This window comes from Etheostoma cragini, chromosome 2 (assembly GCF_013103735.1).
Source record: "Etheostoma cragini isolate CJK2018 chromosome 2, CSU_Ecrag_1.0, whole genome shotgun sequence".
NCBI classification, from domain to species: Eukaryota; Metazoa; Chordata; class Actinopteri; order Perciformes; family Percidae; genus Etheostoma; species Etheostoma cragini.
Window position 1 is genome coordinate 23,069,775 of NC_048408.1, and position 20,237 is coordinate 23,090,011.

At 40.7% G+C, this 20,237-nt stretch overlaps 4 protein-coding genes across 7 annotated transcripts; 1 reads left to right on the forward strand and 3 right to left on the reverse strand.

Moving 5' to 3' along the window:
* Positions 1 to 92: 92 nt before the first annotated feature.
* Positions 93 to 6,161, forward strand: LOC117959006. Of its 2 annotated transcripts, none has more exons than XM_034895830.1 (8): positions 93 to 315; positions 566 to 608; positions 845 to 951; positions 1,036 to 1,817; positions 2,138 to 2,651; positions 3,316 to 3,428; positions 3,828 to 3,926; positions 5,892 to 6,161. In XM_034895830.1, exons 1-8 carry the CDS (start codon positions 292 to 294, stop codon positions 5,968 to 5,970), a joined length of 1,761 nt encoding a protein of 586 aa, XP_034751721.1. In that variant the 5' UTR covers positions 93 to 291; the 3' UTR covers positions 5,971 to 6,161. The 2 variants fall into 2 exon arrangements, with proteins under 2 accessions (XP_034751721.1, XP_034751729.1); XM_034895838.1 differs by having other exon boundaries at positions 243 to 383.
* A 383-nt stretch (positions 6,162 to 6,544) lies between these two features.
* On the reverse strand, positions 6,545 to 7,609 carry nanos3 (nanos homolog 3). The gene has a single exon (XM_034896604.1). It carries the CDS (start codon positions 7,463 to 7,465, stop codon positions 6,800 to 6,802), a length of 666 nt encoding a protein of 221 aa, XP_034752495.1. The 5' UTR covers positions 7,466 to 7,609; the 3' UTR covers positions 6,545 to 6,799.
* Positions 7,610 to 8,584: 975 nt separating this feature from the next.
* si:ch211-286b5.4 (afadin- and alpha-actinin-binding protein B) lies at positions 8,585 to 12,789 on the reverse strand. Of its 2 annotated transcripts, XM_034895998.1 has the most exons (13): positions 12,664 to 12,788; positions 12,437 to 12,488; positions 12,201 to 12,310; positions 12,056 to 12,124; positions 11,822 to 11,945; positions 11,609 to 11,687; positions 11,395 to 11,515; positions 10,356 to 10,509; positions 9,924 to 10,027; positions 9,692 to 9,853; positions 9,391 to 9,505; positions 9,115 to 9,283; positions 8,585 to 8,831 (listed from the first exon to the last, which is right to left on the reverse strand). In XM_034895998.1, the coding sequence occupies exons 2-13, from the start codon at positions 12,486 to 12,488 to the stop codon at positions 8,732 to 8,734; spliced, it is 1,359 nt and encodes a 452-aa protein (XP_034751889.1). In that variant the 5' UTR covers positions 12,664 to 12,788; the 3' UTR covers positions 8,585 to 8,731. The 2 variants fall into 2 exon arrangements, with proteins under 2 accessions (XP_034751889.1, XP_034751898.1); XM_034896007.1 differs by having other exon boundaries at positions 12,437 to 12,789.
* A 1,622-nt stretch (positions 12,790 to 14,411) lies between these two features.
* On the reverse strand, positions 14,412 to 18,236 carry si:ch211-286b5.5 (uncharacterized protein LOC100003596 homolog). 2 transcript variants are annotated; one of them, XM_034896816.1, is made up of 3 exons: positions 18,007 to 18,236; positions 17,330 to 17,456; positions 14,412 to 14,624 (listed from the first exon to the last, which is right to left on the reverse strand). In XM_034896816.1, exons 1-2 carry the CDS (start codon positions 18,094 to 18,096, stop codon positions 17,331 to 17,333), a joined length of 216 nt encoding a protein of 71 aa, XP_034752707.1. In that variant the 5' UTR covers positions 18,097 to 18,236; the 3' UTR covers positions 14,412 to 14,624; position 17,330. The 2 variants fall into 2 exon arrangements, with proteins under 2 accessions (XP_034752707.1, XP_034752698.1); XM_034896807.1 differs by having other exon boundaries at positions 14,412 to 14,627.
* Between the last annotated feature and the right edge of the window lie 2,001 nt (positions 18,237 to 20,237).

Sequence of the window (20,237 nt, forward strand, 5' to 3'; positions counted from 1 at the left end):
ACTGTTTAGAACCAATCCAAATAAGAACAGGCAGCGAGTAGGGCGGGATATGCCTTCTCCATCCTACGAGGGAAAAAAGTGTTATTTCGGAAATTACTTCCTACTTTGCGTCTCCAGTGGCAACGCACATCGCGCTTTACGTCCAGATGAAACACACCCATAACTAACGTAAAACACCGACGTGACGACACCTCACCACGCACGATTGGGTTCTTTTCTTAAATGTCTCTGGCTTTAGGCCTTTAACTTAAAAATATTACGCGACATTTTGTCACTGTCTACTTACAGGGGATGAACTTATTCAGCAAAAAAAAGGTTATTTGAACCTTAGAAAGTACACTTAGTAACTTTATCCAAGGCATATCTTCAACTTTCTTCATTCAGTCAGCGTAATTATGTTGTTAGCTATCTGCTTACATTAACATTAATTGTTAGCTAGTTGGCTAACGTTATAAGCTAAGTATCAAGATATAACCGTAACACTATTTATGGTAATTATAGGCAATATTTTTGCTTCTAACTTTATGTTATGTCTGTATTGAGTTCACTTATTTTTATTCTTTAGGAAGAGGAGATGGCCAAAAATAAAGCAAAGATCAACAGCAGTGGTAAATGAGATGATATTATCCCACAAAATTGGCTAATTCTTGTGTGCTACTGTTGAACAGAAACCACATATGATCATTTGATATTTTTTTAAAGACCTACATTTTAAAACTGGATGATCAACACTTTATTAGCAGATTCTACTTAAAATACAGCTGTATCATTAGTACACACTCCTTTAAGTGTTATCAGCTACAGTGATACTTTTAATTGAAATGGTCCTTATGTGTCATATAAGTCAGCCCAGCTCCACCTCAGACTCGGTCACACAGGTCAAGGAAAAGGGCATGTCCAAGTGATGAAGTCTCAGAGATTGAGGATGTTCAGGGTGCACTTCATCCTCAGGTAATTTAAATGATTGAAACAGAACGTACCTTTACATTTTATCAGGCTAGATTTTTTCACAACTCATTCTATTTTTCATTTCAGAACACCGAAGGAGATAATACAGCAATGGATGCTGCTCTGCTACAGGGACACCAGCCCCCTCTGCAGGAATCTATTATGATTTCAGCTCAACAGCATGAGGCAGCAGAGCAGTCCTGTCTCACCAAACAAGATACTGACACACATAAAAAACATACAGATGCAACAGATGTTTACTTAAATGGGACAGGTAAAGCTTTTGAAGAAGAGACTTCAGTCACCAATCCCAACAATGATTCTCAGCCAGAGGGCTTAAGCGTGCATGCTGATGATGGTGCCACCAGGAGTGCCAAGGGCACGGATGAAATGACTGCAGAGGAATGCAGCAGATCACCATCTCAAACATGCACTGATCAACTTGAGGTCTTCTTGCCAATCTCTGAAGAAGGTGATGGAACTGCTATGGAGAAGCAACTGGTTGCAGAAGATAACTCTAAATACAATTTGGAGAAAAACCAAGAAACCAGCCAAGCAGAACCCAGCAATGTGCAAATGGACAATGTCAAGGAAATCACAAAGGACGCAGCAGTGGGCTTACCGGCCAAAAAGAAGCGAAGGATGGGTATGTGTGGTCTGACAGAGAGGGAGCGGAGTCACTTTTTACAGACACAAAAACGTGAGACCGGGCAGAGTGGACCAGAGAGAGCTGAGAAGCAGATTTGTAATGACGGAGCTGACCATGTGGCTCTGGAAAAGGTTGTATCTTCAACCCCAGTAGGCTGTGTCACAGAGCAGAGCGAGGCAGAGATAAAACTTCAGTCCAGTCACTGTGGAGAGGATGACAGGTCAGAATAATGTACCAAGGAACCTAAACTGCATGTTAAATATTCTTACATTTTTTGTTTTATTTTTTGCACTGTCATGACAACCACCAGTGTTTAAAAGAGTAGTGGCATATTCCACTCAAGTCAGATTAACATCTGTCAATAACATCTGTACACTATTGAACACATTTTAGGTCATATACACCAGCCATGTTTTTGTAAAGGTTTTAATAAAATCACTGAAAGCACACTCCAAACAAAACATACTTATTACATATAACAGTATATGTAAATGTGATTCATTACTGCCTGCTTGATGATAACAATTTTTCTTAACACAGGGCAGAAACTGAAGTCCACATTGCTGTCCCTACCTCAGATGGGACCGGCACAGTGTGTGATCCGGGTTGTGAGGTTGAAGGAGGCAAAGTGCTTGATCCAGAGCAAACTGGTGACACAAAGTCAGACCCACCTGCAGAGGAGCTTTTTGTGAATCAGGAGCAGCAGGAACTTGAGGGATGCACAGCTGAGATTGTGGCTCAAAAACCTCAGGAGAAAATAAAAGATGGAGAAGATGGGTCAGCACTAGTAGACCAAAGTCCTGCCTGCATCTTTGACTCTAATCCAACTCCAAATCAGGAGACTGAGTGCCAGGATGCAATTGAGGCTGCCGTTCTTCAAGTGAAGAGTGCAACCAGGGCAAAAGATGAGAGGGAAGAGTCGGCTGTTGATGCTGGGGACAGTGATGGACCTGAAGCAGACGCTTCATCCACAGACACCCAGTCAGCAGAATCTAACGCTGTGGAGCTGTGCAAGGCTGCAGTGACACCCAGTGGCTCAGAGAGGAAAGATAGTGTGAGTGGAGGGGCAAACTTACAAAATACCAGTTTAATTAAGCTCATGATGTTTATTGAGACTGTCGGAGGTGTTAAAGTGTCATTGTTTGAAAAGCAAATACTTTTCCGATGTTGTGTATATGGTCATCCCTTTGCCACATTGCATAATTTTGTAGTGTTTATGGTTAATGCAGTAGCAACAGGAAATACCCAATATTAGCAGGTTAACCTTTCCGAAATGTGAAAGTTTGCTGTCTCTTTCACAAATTCAGCCTTGGTGCAGAATTACAGCATCTAGACCCTTCCCCACAATGAGCTTTCCTTAGTATGGGCCATTTCTGAGTCTAGCTTTTGAGGCGGAGAAAGGAGGAGAGACATCAGGGCTGCGCCAAATTTGCTGGGCAGGTAGCGTTCTAAATTAGTGACACACTAACAGTCTTCAAACATCAAGCGCCTGGGTAGCTCACCTGGTAGAGTTTGCGCCCATTTATAGCGGTTTACTCCGTGACGCAGTGGACGCAGGTTTAACTTGGAATGCGGCCCTTTGCTGCATGCCAATCCCTCTCTGTCTTCCCTTTCGTGATTTCGTGAAACATGAAAATTACCAAATTGATATACTGAATGTTATTTGCTTTTACCTTATAACTATACAGAAATGTTTGTTTTTGTTTTTTTGCACACAGGGGGCTAGTGTTGATAAATCTGAGCCCACTCAGACAAGGGACACTGCTGACCCGTTTGGATCTGGGTACTTGGATTACGTGTCAGACTCACAGCTGAACACCATCGTTCTGACGTAAGGACGTAGTGAAGGGGGTTAAATCCCACAAGAACATTGACTGTGGGGCGAAAAAAAGGGAAGGTTGGGGAAGCAAGGGACTCTTCGCAGACTAGCTCTTCACATAAACACCTAGTGTAAACAAGCTCTGGGTTTAGCTCATTAGAGGTGTGGGAAACCCAGTAATGTCTTCTTCCACTTAGACAAACAACTTCCTAATTGAATTGAAGTAAGCTCCCTTGACCTTAAAGGACAAGGACATATTACGTTGTAACAAAAATTCTGATCAACATGCAGGGAATTCAGATTTGTACTCCTGTAAAATGAGAAAAGAAACAGAAAATACAGATTTCCTACATGCTTTATACGTGACTTTTTTATATATCCATCCATGTTTTGTACTTTCTCTCCATCCAGTGAGGTGATGGAGAAAGAGGAAGATCTTGGTTCTCCAGACTGTCAGGAAGATGCTACAGACCTGATCTGTGGACTCGTCAGAGAACTCTCCTCTCTCAAGTTAGTAAATGACGCTTTTTCTATTCGTACCAATCAAAGGTTTGGACACTTTCCTATAGGAGTAAATGAGACCTGCTTTCAACCTTAAAGGGGAACTATGCAGTTTGTTTAGCTTAATTTATCTTAACTGAACAGCTTCGGAGTCATTGAAATGGTTTTATGGCTTTTACGAGTTGAATGGTGGTCGTCTCGCTTCACCCTAGCGCCTGTGAGCGGAAAACTCAATCAGTCCCATTCAACAGAGACATATACATTACAGGCCAAAGCTTTGGACGCACCTTCTCATTCAATGTGTTTTTCAAATTTTCATGACTATTTATATTGTAGATTATCACTGAAGGCATCAAAACTATCAATGAACACATGTGGAATTCTATACTCTTCAAAAAAGAATTGAAATTACTGAGGATTACTGCTTTGCACACTTTTGACATTCTTTTGATGAGCTTCAAAAGGTAGTCACCTGAAATGGTTTTCCAACAGTCTTGAAGGATTTTCCAGAGATGCTTAGCCTGGAAGTGTGTTTGGGCTCATTGTCCTGTTGGAAAATAAATGATAATCCAACTAAACGCAAACTGGATGGGATGGCATGTCGCTGCAGGATGCTGTGGTAGCCATGCTGGTTCAGTATGCCTTCAGTTTGGAATAAATCCCCAACAGTGTGACCAGCAAAGCCCCCCTACACCATCACACCTCCTCCTCCATGCTTCACGGTGGGACCCAGGCATGTAGAATCCATCCGGTTAACATTTTTTGCGTTGCACAAACACACGGCGGTTGGAACCAAAGATCTCAAACTTAGACTCATCAGACCGAAGCCCAGATTTCCACTGGTCTAATGTCCATTACTTGTGTTTCTTGGCTCAAACAAATCTCTTCTGCTTGTTGCTTCTCCTTAGCAGTGGTTTCCTAGCTGCCATTTGACCATGAAGGCCGGATTTGCGCAGTCTCCTCTCAACGTTGTTCTAGAGATGTGTCTGCTGCTAGAACTCTGTGTGGTATTCATCTGGTCTCTAATCTGAGCTGCTGTTAACTTGCCATTTCTGAGGCTGGTGACTCAGATGAACTTATTCTCAGCAGCAGAGGTGACTCTTGGTCTTCCTTTCCTGGGGCGGTTCTCATGTGAGCCAGTTTAGTTGAAGCGCGTGATGGTTTTGGCGACTGCACTCGGGGACACATTCAATGTTTTCGCAATGTTCCGGACTGACTGACCGGCATTCCTTAAAGTAATGATAGCCACTCGTTTCTCTTTACTTAGCTGACTGGTTCTTGCCATAATATGAATTGTAACATTTGTCCAATTGGTCTGTCGGCTTTGTATCAACTTGACTTCTACACAACAGATGGTCCCAACGCCATTAATAAGGCAAGAAATTCACCTAACTAATCCTGACAAGGCACACCTGTGAAGTGAAAACCATTTCAGGTAACTACCTCATGAAGCTCATTGAGAGAACACCAAAGGTTTGCAGCACTATCAAAAAAAGCAAAGGATGGCTACTTTGAAGAAACTAGAATATAAGACATGTTTTTCAGTTATTTCACACTTTTTTGTTAAGTACATAATCCCACATGGGTTCATTCATAGTTTTGATGCCTTCAGTGGTAATCTACAATGCAAAGAGTCATGAAAATTAAGGAAACACATTGAATGAGAAGGAGCTTGGCCTGTACGGCAAAAAGGGAGATAACATAGACACAGGCTAATTACTGCTAACTACCACGCTAGTTAACATTAGTAATTAAAGCTAAACAGCTAATGGAAGCCCAAACTGTTTGCTTGCTTCTCCTGACAATACGGTGATTTGTGAACTATGCGATGGTAAGTTGTGTGGTTGTGACGCAAAACTGCATTGCGCCCCTTTACTTTGATCTACTTGTTGTCAAAAGCAAATCTGGTACAAAAAGTTAGTAACTTATTAAATGTGATAATCAGCATTTTTGCCTGTGGTTGCTTTCTTCTAGTCGAAAGGTCATGGCCACTCACAGAGAGCTGGAGAACCTGCGCCGTAGCAGTAAAGCTTCAAGGAGCTCCATTCGTTGAGGATTCGTTTCAAGTCCCTGCCCTCCTAAGCTTACTATTGCCCTAATGGTTTGTGGGTAATGAAGGCACTTTAGAAAGTTAATATACATTTTTTACTCTTCTTGTACTATTGACAGCTGGAATGTTCAGTTTAATAGCTCAGTTGTCCACTTGTTCTCCCCAAATAAAGCTGTGTGTTGCTTATTACGTCAGTAATCTTAAATGTTCAGCAACTATTATGTCATTAGTAATACATCCAGAGGTCTGCCCTATATGCGATGAAAATAACGTACATTTTTCTATTGTCCAATCTTGTCTGCGAGTCACCAGGGGGTCAGCTTCAACCTGCAGACAAAGATTTCTTCTGGCTGTCGAGCAAAGGGTTTCTTTCAATATATAAATATGAGGATAAGAATTAGAGAGAGAGTAATAGATACCCAATTATTTTAAAGAATAGAGAGATGACAAATAATATACACACACACACACACACACACACCAATGTTGTGGATTTACATATTTAACTTCTGGCATATAATTATTTCACACATTTCTTTAAACAAATTAAGAAGAGATGAAATGCCATTTTTGAAGAGCCTCACATACAATATTCAAAATAAAACATGCCTCAAGAACAGGTTATTTACACAGAACAAGTCACTCATATTTTTAAAAATTTAAAATGCCGACATGGTCACAAGGTGTTTACAATTTCTACAATATAGTTATGACTGATGATCACAACTGTAGTCTTAGAAAGGTTTGGCATGCAAATGAAAGCCACACGTGTTAATAAACAAATCCACACTCAAATAAAAAGGAGTCAGCCTTGTTGCTGCCATCTGATGGTTCAGCGTCTGCACTTGGCGTACACGGAGCTGTACGCGCTGTCCACTTTTGGACAGAAGCGCTTAGTATGAGCTTTGGCCCCTGTGGCTCCGCACAGAGGACACACATACTGCCGCAGATAGGGACACAAAACATCTCCGGCCTGGTTCTTCAGCCAGTGGGATCCGCAAACCAACTCGGACTCTCCGTTGTGCTTGCAGAAACTGCAGAACATGCGCTCAGATGACGCTGCTAACAACGGAGGATCCGGGATTTTGAAACGAGTGGTTTTCTTGCGTTCTTTAGGTCCCCGGGAGCCTGTCGGTCTCGAAACTGTCTTCAAATCCGCCGCTTCCGATGTCTCGACACGAAACGGGTCTGTCGCATATGGCAAATCATCAGGAGGGCGTTGAGGAGTCGAAGAGCCTGGCACACACAGCGTAGATACACCTGATCCACCACTTTGGCAGACGGTGTTTAGCCCCATGCGCACGGACATCAGTGCCTCGCACAGGTTATCAGATTCTGAGTGCGGAGCTTTAGAGGCCTCACTGGCCGGGGCCCGGCCCAGGATCTCTCGGATTGTGTCCGACAGTCCCATGTAGTCTCTCCAGGGCTGGAAACGTTTGCAGTCAGACTCCATGAAGCGCGGAAGGTGTTGGAAAAGTCCCCAAACTACGCCGGTCATTATAGCTCTTCTCGGCCAAATGTTTGTCTTGTCTGCCAAACTCCCTTTCACCAAGATGATGGGAGTTGTTGTCTTTGTAAGAACGGCGTAAAGGACAGCATACACACCGGCGCTAGGCGCGCGTAACAAAGTTTTTTTTGATGTTGGTAATTGGTAATTGAGTACAAGTGGTGAAAGGAAAAAACGCCCACCGTGCGAGCAGCCAATCACATGAGCTCATGCACCGCACGTGCGGGTCATCAAACAGGTCACCACTCAGGGCATGAGTTTCATGCAGTTAGAGGCTCAGTTTGCGCACCAAGAAGCCCATTGGTTTGAGATTATTTAGTTTTCAGGTTTTGTTTCTAAAATTTAAGTCTAATAAATACTATTAATACCCATATAAGAAAAACTTGGAATATTGTCTATTTAGGGATGAAATGTAATATAAGCAAGCAGCAGGAATATTTACTGATTAATCTTTTATGTGTTGGTAAAATATTTGAAGCAGCAATCTTTCCTGCTGAAGACAGCTACTACTTTCACATATCCCCATACAGATGGGAGACAAAGGAAATATGTAAATAAATGAGTGAAGAAAATATAAGGATGCTTCGGTACAAGTGGCATCACTGAATGGTTTGTTGAGTATGAAAATGATGAATCAAATGCCAACTGAAAACATACAACATATTGTGGACTGACATGTTTGACAGTCATCAAAACATCAATTGAAGTGACTTTTTCTCTTAAGAATGATGTTTATGCCCTCAGTTGAATTCAGGCACTTTGAGAATCCACGCCGAGAAGCTTTGAAGCCGTTCTGCCAAAGCAGTCAATTTTCCTCATAGTGCAGCTGCAGATTAATAGGCTATTATGATTAAGACGTAACCACACACACACACACACACACACACACACACACACTGTAGCAGTAGACTACATTTAGATTTCCTGGTTTAAAATACTTTACCACATATTCACAACATTCTTGGTTTGAATCTGGCCGGTGACCTTTATTGCATGTCTGTTTACATTATCAAATGTCTAATAGAGGCATATAAAATACCTTTGAAAAACCCTTTAATGGTTTGAACAGAATAGACAGTGTGTCAAACATAATGGATTTTATACCCTGCTGTAGTCTTTTGAAAAAGATTGATAAATCAATTTACATCTTTTTCAAGGTGGAAGCAAAAACAAGGATACAAAAATACAGCCTTTATCAGCCTTTATTGATTATTTTAAAAAGTGAAAATAGTATGGTACAGCTTTTTTTCTTTTAAATCACCACCTATCATCAAAATTGTATTCAAATGAGCAGTCTAAGTGTGGAGCCTGTTGTGTGTCTGCTCGGCCTTCCCATGTCTCTGACTGGTCAAACTCTCTGGGTTTGAGAGAAAAGAGGAATGAGTAACAGGAGTAATAGAAAAAATATACAGTATAATTTGGGCCTGATTAGCTGTGTGTAGAGAATTTCATAAACAAAAAAACATTAGTTGTATTTGTTTATTCTGCATCAGCAACACACATTGCCGGACTTAACTCACCCAAAGCACTTAGATTGCAGTAAATGCTTTGACCACAGGGAAAGCTGTGTTTTTTCCCACAATTCATTTTTCCTCTCTTTAGGTACACTGCTAACGCTATGAAAGCAGGATTTGACTAACCTGCAGTTGTATGACAGATTGAGGGCGGAGTAGAGCTCAGGAGTGCTGGGGGTTTGAACTCTGACTCTTCTCTGATGTGATCCAGAAACAGCGGCTGTCCCCAACTTGGTTGAAGATGGTGTATTTGGAAGACCGCGAGATATGCTGGTGGGCCCCAAACTTGAGAAATCTGCAGTTACGTACACATTATGTGTTAGGACTTATGAAGTACATTTATTTCACCACATTAAAAACAGTCTCCCATCACTCCACCCTTTAATTTAACTGCATACTCACCGAGTCCAGTGCTCTCTCTCCTGTTGTCGCTTGGTGCTCCTTTACCAGACAGAGAGGAGTCCAGCAGATACTGCTGCTTCAGGACTGAGGCCTTCTGTTGCTCAAAATCACGGCGCTGGAAACAAAAGATACAAATTAGAGTAAAAAGCAGCCTCCTAAGCCAGCATGCAGTGTATGCGGAAACTACTGCCATTTGTTCATTCCTTGTAATTTTGCCTCGGCCAAATCAAGTGTTTGAGGACAGAGCCTCTTGAGGCAAATTTTCAAAACTAAAACGGCCCCTGCCTCATTTTCTTCCCACCTCATGGCTAAGTCGGATTGCAGCATCGGTGAAGGACTTCCTCTCCTTTTTAAAAGTCCGCTTCTGATGATCAAGCTCGACCCAGCGCATCTGAAGACGCTCCCACTCTTCCAAAAAGTAGGAATCAGCCAGTTCACGGGGGACAGGCGACGCAAAGCTGTCCTGCAGACAGAAAGTAGTATTACAAAGTCTGACACTAGCTAAAGTGTGTGTCTGAGATAGACAATCATACCTCCAGCAGCTGCTGTTGTAATCTGACTAGCTGTTGACTCCCTTTCAGTTCAGTTTCTAGTTGAGCCAGGAGCTTGTCATGGTCTGTATCAAAACCAGTGTCGCCTACAGTCAACAAAGACCACATGTTGGATTCCTTACACAAGTGTTTCTTGATCATTGGTTTAGCAAAAACAAAATTAAAAGCTGAAGACAAATTTACAATTCTTGATATTAGTCTCTCTCTAAAAAAGACAACACATCAAAGCAGCACTTTAAAGATAGGTTACCCTGGATGTTTACAACTGAAAAGAATAAGATGCCCGCACTGCAGTGTTTCCCAGCATCTCCTTCTTTTCAAATTGTATTCAGCCCCTTTTTTCCCCCCAGCACCTCACTGGTTGGGACGTGGACAACACTACTACTGCTGCTTTACGTTAACCTGGGTGTTTACCTTCGGAATGGCCACCACGCAGTCTCCTCTGCACCTGCCTCCAACACTGAACCACACCTCCTGTTACGTGGTCACCAAGCGCTACCTCAGCTTGATCAAGCTTGTCGTCTTCAGCTTGGGCCTCATCCTGAACATCCACACCGTCTGACAGAGTCTTAAAAAAAAAACTACGTTATGTCAAACACTTAATTTTGGATTCAGCACTATAACTTAAAGATTGAGAGTTCAGTCTTCACCTTAGAAACAAACACAAGTAACTTTAGTAGCCGTTTTGATGGCATTACACAATCATCCTCAGCAGATAGAGTTTCAGTTTATTTCTGAACACTTTAAGGACGTGTTAACCATGGAGGCTTAAAAGTTCAAGGAATAAAATCCAGAACAGCTACTTAAATGGACTTTGTATTAGAAAATCTCTTGTTTAAGTCCTTAACCAACTCTGCAGCAGCATCATCTGCTTAGAAAGACCATTTGGAAACAATAGAACGCTCCAGGATAGCTATATAGACCATGTAGTGAGGTTGTTGTTTATCCTTTAGGTTCACTTAAAGTGCTCAAATTATGCTCATTTTAAGGTTTATAATTGTTTTAGCTACAGAGTGAAGCATCTCCCTTCTATCCCATCTTTGCTGGGCGTTGCACATGTGCAGTAGGCCTACCTAGGTAAGGACTACTAGCCAGTCAGAAGCAGAGTGTGAGTGCGTGCCACGCTAGCAGCTAAGTGAGCTTTATAAAGTGTGTGTTACAAAGTGATGCAGGTTCTTCACGGAAGTAAAGGCTTGACTACAACAGAGCTGTTTGGAGCAGTTGGTGAACAGTGTTTTCACAGGTAAGTCCCTTTGGGGTGGACTTGGGGCTTTTTCACTTCGTAAACATGTAACGTGCACAAAAAAGATATATAACACACTTAAGGAAAGGAGAAAAGCCAAAATTTATAAAATGAGCACTTTAATATTTTATGAATGTCTCTTGGGCTCAGGGACCAATGCTATTTATTGACCAACACCGGCCGTAGTCAAAGAGCTCTACTTTTACTCACGTGCGCCATGTCGACTCTGAGTGCATGAAGTAAAGTGGCGATGCTGTGGCGCAGCTTCATCGCCTCCCTGAGCTCTGCTTCTCTGCGCTCCAACATCAGACGCAGTGTTTCCTCTTCTCGTCTACAAGGTGGAGAGGGCACGCGAGGATAAGAAAGGATGGATGGATAATGCATTTAAAGGCTGTAACCAAAAAGTGATGAAAATACAACTTACTTTGCGGTAGACCTGAATGATTTGATTGGCTGTTCTCTTTTGCCTCGAGCTCCAGACGTAAGGTTCAACACCTCTATGGCTGGATTAAAAAAAAAAAAAAAAAGCAAGATATTAAACATTTGCGTGGTTTAGTTAAACATGATATATTAAAGCAAACATCTGTGGGTAAAATATTCTGTCACTGTAACTGCAACAGGACTGAGTGAGTCTCACAGGGTCCTTTTATATTGTGTCGGTCAGTCAGCTGAGACACCCGCTCCTTCAGTCTGTTGGTGTGCTGCTCTCGACGCCTTACCTCGGCCTCCTGCTGGTTACACCGCAGCTGCAGACGAGTGCTCTGGCGAGAGGTTAGATATGATTTTAAGAAAGGAGAACCGTGTATTCAGATAGTAGGCTATATCTATGTCTATATATATATATGTCTTTCACACGTAGGCTACAACTTACTTTGGCCCGTTCACATCTAAGCATGTCCTGAAGCCTGGCCACGTGCTCATCCATCTCCTTTAGTTGTTCCTACAAAGCAGAGGTTTAGTTCCCCCCCCCAGAACTAAAAGCAATCATCCATTTAATTCCCTTCCTTTGGACCCACTATGAGAGAGTCTCCTTGTTCTCCGTGCTCCTCTGTGTCCCCCCACCAGGAGGCGCTGTGGGAGAGCTCATTCAGAGGGCTGGGGCTGGGATCATTCGGTAGAACCGAGTCTGTGGCGGAGAAGACAGGCAGGCGGACATGATGTAGGTGGTGGTGTGGAGTGGATTGTTTATCCAGCGTTGTTTGAAGCTTTTGGCTCATGTTTCTATATTTTGGTTAAAAGGTGACAGTATTACCTGACGACTCAGAGCGTTTTCCAAATCTCTTCTGGCTAAACCTGGAAGCCATCTGGATGCCATATTCACATGTTGGCAACAAGGGGACATTTGACTCGCATGTAATTGTAACTGGTAGGTCATGCACCAAAACAGTATCAAGACAATATGTATACAAACTTATTGTTAGAGGACAAATATATAACTGTAGTAACAATGGATCAGTTTACATGTTTATGTAGCCTTACCTGAGCAGAAAAGTAAACCTTCCTTAGACAAATGCTGCCATTTTTATTTCCAGCTGATGGCACTTCTGCTAATTACCACAAACAAAGGGCTGGATGAAAGCTTCAGGATCAGAAATTATTCAGTCCAAGTGCTTCCTACTTCTTTTTTTTTTCCTCAAAAGTATCCATGATGGGAGGAGTAAATTGGATAATCCCTGAGACATTCCCAGATTTACAGGTTTAGCAGGTTTTTGCTAAACATTTAGTTTTTTTTAAGATTATTTTTTGGGGGCTTTTTCCCTTTTTATTATAGTGATAGTGGATAGACTGGAAAGGGGGGGTGAGATTGGGGAATCCTACACTTTTACAGGGTAGCTGGAGGCCGCCCCAGAAACTAATTTAGGTCCCAAAATCACGTTAGTGTATTGTGAAATCCATCAAATGTATTTTAACATGGTATTGTATTTTGTTTTCAAGAGCGTAAGTGGAGCTAACACAGCAGCATTTTTGTTCCCCCCCCTGTAAATATATTACAAATAATACACCAATCTTACAATAAATAAAGTAACCTCAACGTTGATACACTTGGATTCTTTGGAGTTAACAGTGAATTATTGTTACTGCCTGTCAAGTCTTATCCTGTACATTTAGGATAGTGTGGCCAAATGTCCACCATAGTCATTATTTAACCAAGCAAATGTAGTCCAAAAGTCCACCGGACAACCACTACATTCACCACTATGAGCAGATTTGGGTGACCCAAAATCAAACAAATCAAACAAAGAGGCTGCAACTTCTATGTAACATCTTCTTTGACCTGTTCATGTGTTCTAGTCACAACATTAACTAAAAGCGTATGAGTCATGAAGTTTCAAACAATTCAAAAGTGATACTTTAAAAGAACAAAAGTTTGATACCCCCCCCCAAAAAATTAGTCAGTGTCCGAAAAAGTAGTTTAATTTTTAAAAGGTTGCCCACAGAAGCACAGTTAGGAAAGATACAGGCAAACAGTAGGTTTTGGTTGATTGGAATACAATTCCAGGGTGGAAAATTATTAATACAAGTCACTGCAAAATGATTCATTTAATACATAAATTATTTTGAAAGTTTTAAATGGATATATTAACAATTGCGGTTTGGCCATTTGTGTATCTAAAGTGATTTACACTAAACATTACATTAAAGGTTCTACCAGGTTAAAGGTTCTAACAGGTAAAGGCCTTGATTTGCTTTAGTTTTTTTTTTTTTTAAGTTAAAGACAGGAACAAATAGGCCAACATAAACAACATTAACAAGTTGTTAAATATATACAGAAAAAAGGCTGGATAAAGGACAATCCCATGCCCTGCTCTCATAGGGTGTGTACCATGTTGCTGTACCTTTTATAAATGTAGTAGAACACCTTCACCATTGCCATAAATACATAAATCATTGAAGACACTAATCAATTTAGTTCAAAAGCTACCAGTATGTTTGTTGGCCACATACACAGTGTTTTCTAAAGAGACACAATTCAATACCGCGTGTATATATATATACTGTATATAACACATGTTGTGGTTCTTGAACAGCACCTGGTTAAAATTAATGTTTGACCCGCCCCACAAAATACAAGAGGAAGTTGCACTTTCAGTAGCCAATCACATGGGTGGAATTTCAGTGACCGGAGACTGACACCATTAAGTCAAGAAATTGAGACTGGACATGGTAAGTACTAGGTAAACCAAGAACGGCTTAATCATTAGTCAAGTTAGTGTCAATAACAATTGTTTTTAACATGTAGAGTTTGGCCCTGCTTTAATGTAACAGATGGGAGTTAAAAGCATTACATTTGGCAAACCAGTGGAGCAGTTCCTTCCCCCAAACCCATCAGTCCCATGGTGCATCATCCCGAGAGGAGCTGCTGGTCGATCGACAGCAACATCAAGTAGAAGAAAAGAAAACCTTCGACGGGTAAATTCAGAAATCCTCTTCCATTCTTTCTGCTGTGGAAAGAGCGATAATTGGGAAACACTCAAGGCAATTGAAAAAGAAAACGGTTATAGGTCTTTCCCTGAAGATATTAGGTTATGTAACAGTTTAAAAAGCACAGGTGTAGTTAATAAAATGAATGATGGCTCAATTTCATTTAGCTTCTTTATTTTCAGGGTACTGGTACTGTTCATGATGACTCACTGTCATGGCAATAAGATTGCTAAGTACCTCATATGTAACTAAAGGACAACTATTTAACAGTTCAACATTTAAAGGGTCTGTACTTCAGAATAATAATACAACAGTAAACAAATATTTGCTATTAGATATAGTGTAATGGTATCCTGAACAGACAATAAAGTAACATTCACTCTGTGTGTTGTTATCTGAGCTTCTCTTTTTTTGGTAGCCGGTCTGGCCACACGTGCATGTTAGTGCATGTAGTCGTAAAAAAACATTAGTACTGTGAGCCGTGTGGAGGCAATCCCAGCCTGGTATTTTTTCCAGTATTTTGAGCACAGCACATTTAAGTGTGACTGATAATACCCAAGAATATATTGACGTTTGGATTAAATGTTTTTATAACATTTCTAAACTGAGAAAAAAAGACAATGGAGTTTTCATTGTTTGCTTATTAACAGGCAAAGGTTCTATTAGAGGTCAAATATTATGCTTTTTTATTATACATATTTACAATGTTTTAATATTGGATTTTCATGTCAAACGTGGTCAAAACTTAAAATATTTGAGGTCATCTATTTTAGACAAATCCCTATGAGCTAAAACCTTCAAATTTCCAACTATTCTGAACACTCCGGTTTAAACAGTTTTTTCTACTCTCGGCTAATTGTAACAACTCTCAAAGACTTTATTTACGATTTTTTTACCGTAGAAAATGCTGCTGTATTCTATTAATGTCAACTGCTAGCTAGCTAACAGAAGTAGTTACATGCCCAAACATTTTAAGGGAGAAATAGGCCTTGCAGTTGCAGAATCGGTCAGATCATCTCAGATCGACAAAAGGACAGTTTTGAAAGATTTTCGTCTACTTCTACTGGATGGTCACATCGCGTTGGACAGATTCAATTGCATATAGATGGGCACTGGCCAGCTTCCGGACACACAGCATTTTTTTTCAAATGCAGCGCTACCTTCCCGGAATGCTTTGCGGGCACGTAGAAGTTGCTTGATGTCAGTCATTGGAATAGAGTGGAGCACGGCGCGACAGAAGGATCACACGGACAAATGGATCACCATCGTGACCATTAAGTAGCTAATGTTACATGTCAACGCAACACAGCTGGTATTTTGGGCCAATGCTGGTCATTTCTCTCCAAATTAGGGTCACTTTACTGTTGAGACATGTCAGTTTGTGTAGTATTTGGTTTAGAAGCTTTCATTAGTGTTTTTCCACAGTAGAAAGTTCTGCTAGATACTCCGATGCAGTAGCTCCAACTAGTGAAACATAGAGCCTAGGCTATAGAATTTCCAGGAAGCACGCTGACCAATAAGGGCAGACTGGGCTTTGTCAGGAGGAGAGATTAAAGAGACAGGAGGCGCTCCTACAGAGCATCGCATACAGAGAGGGAATACAGGCGCAGCAGCCATGGGCAATATGAGAAAAATTGTTGTTTTTCTAAACATTAAAGCATGTAAACATGTTCTAGTACAAAACAAATAATGCAAGAATAATCCTGAAAATGCTATATATATAATAGTTGCCCTTTAAATTGAGGCTCAATACATTTGACTCCACTTTGTTCATGGTTATGGTGATATAAATGTACCCTCACTAGCTAGCCCAATTTCCCCTGTTGATTACCTAATTGTTTAATGATTTGTTTCAAATTTCTTTTAAACTAAAACATTATTAGATTTTGATTAAAATGTATTCACAAATCAGGTACAAATCAGTTTTGGGCTTCACATGCATCCAAGTTCAAAGCATAGTAGAGCAAATAGAATAAAATATTCTAATAATAAATAAAATAGATTGGCACAGAATACAATGAGTCAGTTAATCAATTATTGGACTGAAAGAAAAATATCGTCAATTGTTTTTTATAATCATTAATCTTTTGTTGATTTTTTTAAGCAAAAACTAAAAACATTTGCTCATTCCAGCTTCTCCAATATCAGGAATTTCTGCTTTTATAAAAATGTAAATTGAATAGGTTGCGGGCTGTTGGTTGGACAAAACAAGCAATCTAAAGACATCCCCTTGGTTAACTGTGATGCTCATTTTCTGTTACGCCCCGACATTTTATAGACAAAACAATTAATCGTTTAATCCACATGATGCACTTTGTAGTTTGATCTTCATTCTTGCTGTACCTTCATGGCTGAATCAACTTGGAAGTCGCTTTGGATAAAAGCATCAACTAAATGACATGTAACGTAACCTATGATGAAAATAATCATGCAGCCCTATCCCTGTATGCATTCAAAATCAATCTTGAGTTCAATAAAGTCACGTCAAATATTCAATCTTTTAGTTTTTGTTCTTACAACTTCTTTGTGGCGCTTGGTGCTCGTGCCTGCCTGAATTTGGTAGATTGTAGTATATATATTGTAGTAATTATAAACCAGTTTTATACTCTCTATGGTTAAAACTGATTGTGAAGGTGTAATTCATTTCTTCCCTAGTGTAATTAATAGTACAGTTTAATGCTAAAGCTGAAGCCTCAATGTAGAAGTAAAAAAGCAGGCCTACCTCAGAACAGAGAACAGGACTTGGGGGGTCTGAAGGGATTATCACTGGAAGGGACCCCGACCAGGAGGGGGTCCTTGGAGGCATTTTGGAGACAGAAGTTCCTCAGCTCAGCAGCAGCCTGGGACACCTGCAGAGCCAGACATATAATAGCGTGTGGGAGAGGAAACAAACAGCCTCTCATCACATGTACAGTATTTGTAATGCTCCAGCTGCCTGCTGTCAAACTTACTCAACCGACTCTCTCATTTACATACATTAACTAACTGGCATTTTCTTTTGCATACCATTTGCAAGCAACGGCGCAACACGGATGGGTGGGTGTACATGTAACATTTTTAGCAATAATATTAACCTCTTTTTTTTTTATATAACTAACACCAAGAGGTTTAACACTGAACGTGTCACTTCTCTCTAGCTTTTGACACTTTAAAGTGGTGACGCGTACCCAAAACAGACCGTAAAACTGACAGCTGTTAAAACACGGAAGGAACTGTTCACTTGTAGCTGTGGTTTCGTCAACTATAAACCACTCTATGTGTGTGTGACATTAATGACAACTTTTTTTAAACCTATGATGTAAGAGTCCACTCTGTCATTTCTGCAACAGTGTCTCCGCCATTCAACAGTCGGTTGGCTCAGTCTTCCGTGTTTGTGTGTCAGTGTTGAGGGGTTCGTACCTTGATCCGCCGAAAACTGGCCTCTAACCGGAGCTGCTTCACGGCCCTTTGAGCGGTAATTAAGTTGTTGCTGGCATTGTTGTTGGACATGACGACGGCTGTCGGCTGAAAAAAGTTGAGGGCTACTTAATCTAGACGGCCACCACCGAGCGGAAATTAGCCCCAACTACTCTAAACCCTAAACCCGAGTGGGAACATTGGTCACTCGGCGCCCCACCCCCTTTGTGCCAGCGAGCCATTCTATTGGGCGTAAGGCCTGTCAATCAAAAGTTGAAATGAAACGCCCTGCATACGCTGACCATAATTATGACTATTTGCTAATGAAAAAGACGAGTATTTTAATCTGTACATTTTTTAAAATAATTTATTAGTTAATTTATATTTTGATTATAATGAATCTGGAAAGTAACTAGCGACTATAGATGTAAAATAAATGTAGTGGAGTAAAAGTATGAAGTAGCATACCTAAATAAAATAAAAGTACCTAAAAATTGGATTTAAGTACAGTACATCGGTAAATGTATTTAGTTACATTCATACAAACATTGTATTTTGATTTGGGTCTGAGACCAAGGTCAGGAGCAGAAAAAACAACAAAAAGAAGACTTACACACAATAAATAACTAAACTAATAAAAGCAGGAGGCCACATTTTTGAAGATCTGTAATTTACAGAAGAAAAAAAAAATGTATATATTTATATGTATATATGTATTTAATTATATGTATATATGTATATATGTATATACAGTGAACACCCTGCTATTTTGCAAGTTCTCCAATTGTCATTGTAGGTGCATATCCACTGTGAGAGACATCATCTAAAAAACAAAATCCAGAAATCACAGTGTATGAACGTTTATTTCTATGATACAGCTGCAAATAAGTATTTGAACACCTGAGAAAATCAATGTTAATGTTTAGCACAGTAGCCTTCGTTTGCAATTACAGTGGTCAAACGTTTCCTGTAGTTTTTCACCAGGTTTGCACACACTGCAGAAGGGATTTTGGCCCACACCTCCACACAGACCTTCTCAAGATCAGTCAGGTTTCTGGGCTGTTGCTGAGAAACACAGAGTTTGAGCTCCCTCCAAAGATTCTCTATTGGGTTTAGGTCTGGAGACTGGCTAGGCCACGCCAGAACCTTGATATGTTTCTTACAGAGCCCCTCGTTGGGTATCCTGGCTGTGTGCTTCGGGTCATTGTCATGTTGGAAGACCCAGCCTCGACCCATCTTCAATGCACCAACTGAGGGAAGGATGTTGTTCCCCAAAATCTTGCAATACATGGCCCGGTCATCCTCTCCCTAATACAGTGCAGTCGCCCTGTCACATGTGCAGAAAAACACCCCCAAAGCATGATGCTACCCCCCCCCCTCTCATGCTTCACAGTAGGGATGGTGTTCTTGGGATGGTACTCGTCATTCTTCTTCCTCCAAACACGGTTAGTGGAATTATGACCAAAAAGTTCTATTTTGGTCTCATCTGACCACATGACTTTCTCCCATGGCTCCTCTGGATCATCCAAATGGTTATTGGCAAACTTAAGACGGGCCTTGACATGTGCTGGTTTAAGCAGGGGAACTATAGGGAACCTTCTGTGCCATCCATGATTTCAAACCATGACGTCTTAGTGTATTACCAGCAGGTTTTCAAATACTTATTTGCAGATGGATCATACAAATAAATAACAAATAAATCATACATTGTGATTACTGGATTTTATTTTTCTAGATTATGTCTCTCACAGTGGACATGCACCTACGATGACAATTTTAGACCCCTCCATGATTTCTAAGTGGGAGAACTTGCAAAATAGCAGGGTGTTTAAATACTTATTTTCCTCACTGTATGTATATTTATATATATGTGTGTGTATACATATCTATATATAGATATGTGTATATATATATATGTGTGTGTGTGTGTATATATATATAATTTTCTTGCAATAGGTTCCTCCTGTGCTTATTACGTATGAAATCTGCATCTGACATATCAAGTAGTGTCGGACTTTGCCCAAAATGAGCACCCAAACTTTTGCTTGATTATTATGAGATCTCATGCCCAACGTTGAGAAATATGACACTAATGCACACATGTCAACCTCATGGCGGCGCCAGAGGAAGAGTTAGGGGTTCACCACAGTCATTATAGTTCATCTGCTGGCCACCGTAGCTGTGCCAAATATAACGGCAATGCATCAAATACTTGTTGAGAACCTTCAGTCTGG